The sequence below is a fragment of the Lethenteron reissneri genome, chromosome 57 (assembly GCF_015708825.2).
Source record: "Lethenteron reissneri isolate LAM-NWPU_2019-01 chromosome 57, ASM1570882v1, whole genome shotgun sequence".
Lineage (NCBI taxonomy): Eukaryota > Metazoa > Chordata > Hyperoartia > Petromyzontiformes > Petromyzontidae > Lethenteron > Lethenteron reissneri.
In genome coordinates, this window is record NC_083835.1 from 10,022,295 (window position 1) to 10,029,387 (window position 7,093).

A 7,093-nucleotide genomic window follows, 5' to 3' on the forward strand; every position below is an offset into this window, starting at 1 on the left:
GTGGCACACCGCACACACCACGCACACCGGACGTGCCACACGCATGCCGCACCGCGTACAAAAGGCAAAGATCCCCCGTATAGCCTTAACAGACTGTAGGGGCAAGTGCTGTTTGCAAGCACCTATGAAGGCCGGCACGGCGCACGAGGGGGTCGGTGGCCAACATCACGCCAGCATCACGCCCGGCCGCCTTTGTCTTTCCAGTGGCGATGTTTTACACACCGCAGCAGGTACCCATTTGTGACCGAGTTGACCTAGGGGAGGCCCAAAACCCGTTCGGATAATCCGCACTGGTGTTGGCCGTGAGCGGGAATTAAACTCGGGTCGCCGGGTTCGTAGCGCAGCGCGCTAACCGCTACACTACCGCTCCCCACAACACCCCACACACGAACCACACACACGTGCTACCGCACGGACGCGTTTGATCCAACAAAGCGTACAGCACCACACGCACGGGCAGTGCCAGAAAACACGTGACCCGTACACCGCCAGGCACGCTCGTGCATTTAAACAAAAAACTAAACTTTTTTATGTTACCAGGTAAGGCCCTCTTTTCCAGAAGCGTCCTGGCCACAAATGATAGCTCAACGAAGTGGCTCATGAGGTGGAGCTTTTGTTTGCTACTAATGTATAGTAGAAGCCCAGTAAATACTCTAAATGCGTGACGTTGATTCTAAACGGAGAGGGAAAAAAAAACGGGGGAACCGGAGAAAAATCCACGCAACCACGGGGAAAGAGACACGCAAACTCCAAATATATAACCATAATACAGGTTGTTTGGGTTGGATAGATACGAGGTCCAACCCAAAAAACCTTTATTATGGATGATACTGGTCGCGAAAACTCCAAATATACAGCAGCAGGCATCATGGTCGGGATTGAACCCACGACCTCCTGCGTACCAGGCGAGGTAGTTAACATCTTGCTCCACTGTGGCACTGTTTGGGGGGGGGAGGAGGCGCGCGCGTGCGTCTGGGGGGGTGAGCTCACCGCAGCGTCTTGTGCAGGCGGTGCGTGCAGTCGAGGGCCACGGGGTGGTGGCGCCGCGCCTGCAGGAAGCGCTGCACGTGGGGCAGCAGCAGGTTGCTGGGTGGGAAGGAGCCCAGCGCCAGCCACAGCAGCTCCCAGCCACGCTCCTCGCTGTACCTGGACGCACACACACACACGGGCACGCTCACGCACGCACACAGACACGCGCGCACACGCACACACACAACAACGACGACCGCCATCCGCCACTAAGTGGCGGTGATGTCACCACGGCGCTTGTGCCGGGAATGTGCACGTTAAGGTCACGTGAAGTGTCGAACGCTCGCCGACAGGAGGTCACGGGACAGACATTGGTGCCACCGGTTGACTGACTGAGATGAGTGGCCGATGCACCACCTGTGCCCCCTACTGTGCCAACTTGCTATGCTTTAGCCACACGGCGCTCCGCTCGTTGTTGTGAACGTCGCTCCTCTGCCCTCTGCTGTTTGTGGAAGGCAACTGCCTTCAACTGTCCAGTAGCGCCCTTCATGAGCCTCCTCCATAGAAGCCGATCTTGACACCGCTGGTACCAGCAGGGCCAGATCATGGTCCCGTGGGGCCCCAAATGTCTTTTGGGGCCCCCCCCCCCCCCCCCGCTTTTCTATATTGGTGTCTTTCTTGCCTTCCTCCTCGCAAAATCATCCACTAGATGGTAAAAATCTCGCTGTCTGACAAGGTCCGACTGTTGACATGAGTGACAGTGAGCTGAGATGTGTTTGGCAACACGCTACTCCACAGCTCATTTTTTATTCTGCCTAAAAGGGAAATATCCGCTCACCCTGGCAGTTTGTTACTGGCAAAGTTAGAAAAATCCAAAGTGCCACGAAAACATTGGGGAACACCGACTGCAGATGAAGTGCCTACAACGTCTCAAGCAATTTAGTTGGGCACTTCTCACCCTCAGACATGAGAGACTTGAATTGGATGAGTTCATTGGCAAAGTTCATGTCCAGATGTGATGTATATGCAGCGGCGAGTGCATTTACCTTGTCCACTATGACATCACTGTTAGACACCTGATCTGACATCAACAGAAATCCAAAGAGACCGGTCAAATGCTTGTAAGCGTCAAAGCGATGTTCAAGGCATGCCACTCGCTTATCAGTGACCACACAAAATGTTTCTATTTTTAACTTCTCCCTCCCCTCATCTGCAAATGTTTTGCGTTTCCTCTTTCGCTGAAGATCGTGCTCAGATGACTGAGAGACACCTGTCACATTTAAGGCTGCCCTTTCAAAAGCCTCAAACTGGTTTCGCTGTTCCGCCACAAAATCCCTCAACGAACACAAAAGCTGCACTGCTACAGAGAAGTCAACGCCACTTGTCTGTAGGTGCATGCTTGTCGCGTGGAACCGGTCAAGCACGACGTCCCAGAAATGTGCCATGAACACCATCTCTAAGGTGTCCAATTTAGCACGTAGTCCATTATCATCATTGCACACACCACCGAAGGCCTCTCGAATGTGGATGTCATTTCTCCACAGTGCCTTGATTGACTCTGCCCTGAGCACTCCACCGAGTGCTGGACAGCGATTTTAATGTCATCTGACATCTGTGTGTGGATGAAGAGCAAATTGTGTACAGTGACTGCAACATGTTAAAAAACTCGTCAGCTTCTGGGCTACTGCCATCTAAGGTGTTAACACCAACTAAGTTAAGTGAATGCGCTGCGCAAGGCACATTCTATCAGAGGGTTTTTTTTGTTTCAGGTGGGCCTGTAGCCCATTGTATTTTCCTGACATGTTGCTTGCATTGTCATGTGACTGACCTCTACATTTTGAGAGGTCCAACCCAAGGCCCTCCACCATCAGAGTCACACAGTCTGCTCAACTTTTACCAGTGTGCCTCTCAATTGGCTCAAAGTGCAGGAATCGCTCCATCACCTTCCTGCTGTTAACAAACCGGAATATGAACGTCAATCGGTCCACATGTGACAGGTCTGGGGTGGAGTCAACAATTATTGAAAAATATTTGGCATCCCGAATCTCATCTGCTATTGTGTGGCGAGTTCTCTGACCCATTAGCTCAATGAGTTCTTCACATTTTGTCGACGACAAATAGGATACCGTGCCTCTATTCCTTTTCCGCCAAACTTTAAACATGTTCAGCTCAGAATGGGTCAAATTGCAATTCTAGGATGCCAATGAAATTACCGTCATGGGTTGATCCAAACCGTTCATCATCTCCCATAAACGCAAATCCTCTTTCACCCATGAACTTGATCACTGCTACAACTCGTTTCAAAATGTCCCTCCAGCATTTACGTTCCCCATCAAAGTTGCTGCATGCGATCTGCATCTACAGCACTGCCCTTTGTCCGCTGGAGCAAGGCAAGCGTGCATGATCTGTGTTCTGCGCTCTTTGCGTGTTCCCCTATTCTTCAGAGTGATTCCAGTCACTAAACCCCTGACTAAAGCCACCGAGCTTGCTAAAGAACAGTTTGCATGCAAAACAGTGCACACAACCTGTTGAGGGTGAGTACATTAGCCTCTGTCTAGAAACCTTCTGCCCATTTGGCAATATACAGTTCAGAAGTTCATCGTTGAAACTTCTAGTCTGTCCACCAAGCGCTCTATCTCGGTCTGAAGCTGGGGATTATCTACTGCGGTTGTGGAAGGGGACTGCTCCTCTTTCAATAAGCACCGACTTAACAATGTCACTGGAAGTGCTTTGCCATAATGGTGGGTCAGTGACCTCATAGCACCAGGAATGGCTTTGGTTGCTGATTTGATTCCTGTGAACTGCCCAACTGCTCCTGAGGTGGAAATGACGGTTCTTGTATTATACCATTAGCTGCTGAGGGTTCACCTTCAAAGGATGGCTCTAGGGGAGTGACAACATGACTGGAAACTGAACTAGTGCTGGTTCCTTCCTCACAGCTGACAATATTGCTGCTGTCATCATCGTTACTATCAGAGGGTTTTTGAAATAAGTTGCCAATGAGTGGAACACTTTGAAGCAAAATTTCGGAACTAGTATGCTATTTATATGAATACATTTTTATAGCATATCTCAATACTTATTAAATAATAATTGAATTAATATATATTAATAATGACAACACCCTTCAAATACTGTTGTTGTAAAATACAATCACGTGGTAGTATTTTATCGTCTACTTGTACCTAAAGGCAGCTTTGAGTAGCAATCTTGATTTGAAGCTTTCGTGACTGCAGGGATCCATATACTCTTTGGTTCTTTTGGTAAAGTCACGTGGGTATACAACAAAATCATATCTACATGACTTTACCGAAAGAACCAAAGAGTATAGCTTTGAGTAGATAAAATAAAAAACATAGAAAAGCACGTAAAATGAAATAACCCTAACCCTTTAAAAAGGCTGTGGGAAAATAGCCCTTCGGAGGGATTGTTGAAATCGCCTCTAAAAAGGCTGATGTTTTAGAAAAAGATTTAAAAAGTCTGAATATATTTACTGTGGCGAACCAAGCAAGAAAGCAGGCATCTGTCTGTGGCTTTTCCTACCAAGAAACGTCTCATAGACCTGCCTGACACAGAGAGAATTATGTTGCTTGAAATTCAAAAGATGACTTTTTTTCATTGGCTGAACAACCAACAAAGGTTTCTGATAAGTCAGTGAAGTGACTTGGTGCAGACGATGCATGAAGGCCACACCCCATGTCAACGTGAGCATTATCCACTTCCGTGGTTATAAAAACTGACAGTCTATGGAAACACTGAATGGGGCTTTCCGTCATCTTTAAGTATGGATTGGGTCTCTTATATATGCGTTAGTCTATGAAAAAATATAGCTTTTGGCATATGTTTTAATGTTTCACAAAACCGCGGTGTATTTTTTATAATTAATTTGTCAACGGCTAACTAAGCTCTCACCAAACGACGAGTCCTCGGTTTTACTAGCGGGCTTCTTAGTGCAGCTAATTTGGTTGTGAGGGCAGTAAGCTGGCAAAAATGTCAGCTAGCGAACTAACTTGTGTTAACAAGCTGAATCATCTGGACAGCTAGCTAGAGGAAATGGGTAGCTAGCTAAAACAAAGTGATAGCGAGTTACGGTGAGTCAAATAACGAACGGCTTGCCATCATATGACGCCCTTCAAACCGTCCTGTTATGCAGAATGGACTGACTTGTTGGTGAATATTTATCACGTCACAGCGTATTGTAGCGTGCCAACCAGTGGCTCAGCAGTACGGAAGCACTGCACTCTCCTAGCGGCTCTCGTTTAAGCATGCACTGTACGTGCCAAGGGGCCCCCCAGGTGTTACACTCGATGTGTGCACCGAGGGGCCTGGGGCCCTAGTGGTGAGCTCACTCTTTAAACACCGAGGGATCTGGGGGGCCCTCACATTGTAAGCGCCGAGGGGTCTGGGGGGCAGTAGTGGTGAGCTCACTCTTGAAGCACCCAGGGGCCGAGTGGTCAGCTTGCGCTGTGCGCACTCAGGCGCCTGGCGTTCAACTTCCTTCGGAAGTCTTGGACCACGTACCGCGCCCGTTTAGTCTCCTCTATCTGACTGAACAAAAGCTGTTTAGGCATGCGGTGACTGGGTATGTGGGCTACATAACCCAGCTAACGCAGCCTTGCCTGCCGGAGGAGGTCACCGAGGATCTGTGAGCTCCGTACATAATCCGGCCTGGTTAAACCCTGAGATGGATCGTAGGCAGGCCAGCCTAAATGTTTCTAACTGGCGAAGATACTCCATTAGGGGGGTCCACGTTTCGCAAGCATAGAGAAGGGAGGGCATGACCATGGCCGATAAGACCCGAAGCTTCGTGTGGCATGACAGACCAGGTATCTTCCACACTGCGTTATGCAGCCAATTAAATTATAATGCCGCTCGACTGATTCGGAGCGAGACCTCTGCTGTCAAACCGGAGCTGGTCATAAGCACACTGCCCAGGTATGCTTATGACCAGCAATCTCTCCACAACTGCCCACCATCAATGGCACAACATACCACACACGCACACACACACAGATAAAGGTCCCCTGGGCAGCCCACACTCACGCTAGTGGGGCAAGTGCCGTGAGCGAGAAGCGCCTTTGAGAAGGCCGCCACGGCGTACGAGAAGGGGCGGTGTCCGGTCCCCGCGTGTCCCTCCACGTCCATCCGTGCACCCCCCGCGTCCCCACCGTACGTAATCAACTTGGTTGGCGCTCCGTGTGCCCCCCGTGCCCCCCCCCCCGTGTCCCCGCGTGCGTACTTGACATGGTTGTCGGTGAGCTGCTTGATGATCTGGCAGATGATCTCGTCCTTGAGGGGCTCGGTGTGCAGCGCCGCCTCGAACACCTGGTCCGTGAGCTCGTTCCCCCAGCGTGCCCGCCGCGACGGGTAGTCCCCCATGTACTTCAGCACCGGTGCGGTGCCGTCAAGGACTCGCAACGCCACACCGCGCCCCGCACACTCACAAAAAACAACCACGCTCACAGACTCACAAAAAACAACCACGCTCACAGACTCACAAAGGGTGGTTGGCAGATCACACGGGGAGGCCGCCAGAGTACGATGGCAGTACAGCAAGCGGGATGATGCCCATCTGTACTATGGGGATTGAGTGTTTACTCCTCTCCGGTTTTCTCCGGGTACTCCGCTTACGTCCCACGTGGTGCAATCCACTCACTCATTAACGGGCTTGGCTAAACATACCAATATAAGAGCACCGAATGAGTGAGTAGGTGACTCAGTAAGCGAGTGACTAAGTGAGTTTGTGAGTGAGAGAGGAGCCTGGGGGTTGATCAAAGCGCAAATGAGATGCCCGCTAGCGCCCGCTGGCGCCCGCTAGCGCCCGCGAGCTTGAGTGTGAGTGGTGAGGATATCCATGAAGGCCATGCAGGCCTCTTGGCTCATCTCCTCGGTGGTGGCCGCCTTGCGCAGCAGCGGCTGCTTGAGGGGCTCCCGGGTGCAGGCCCACAGGCGCTCGCGGCCCCGCGAGCGCGCCATCATCACGCGGCTGAGCGTGTGCTTCGGGGGCGCCCTGATCCCTCGCCGGGGGGGGGGGGAGCAGGGGGGAGAGGGGATCGTGGGGGAGAAGAAGAGTTCGTGGGCGGGGAGAGGGGATTGCGGGCAGGGAGAGGGATCACGGTGAGCG

General features: G+C 51.2%; 2 protein-coding genes across 2 annotated transcripts in view; both read right to left on the minus strand.

The window, feature by feature from the left end:
• Window positions 1-7,093, minus strand: part of LOC133357239 (dedicator of cytokinesis protein 11-like) — a 115,237-nt gene that overhangs the window by 24,074 nt on the left and 84,070 nt on the right. The gene's annotated exons all lie outside the window — the stretch shown is intronic.
• LOC133357199 (unconventional myosin-VIIa-like) lies at window positions 987-6,977 on the minus strand. Its single transcript, XM_061575029.1, has 3 exons — window positions 6,822-6,977; window positions 6,209-6,362; window positions 987-1,146 (listed from the first exon to the last, which is right to left on the minus strand). The coding sequence occupies exons 1-3, from the start codon at window positions 6,946-6,948 to the stop codon at window positions 987-989; spliced, it is 441 nt and encodes a 146-aa protein (XP_061431013.1). The 5' UTR covers window positions 6,949-6,977.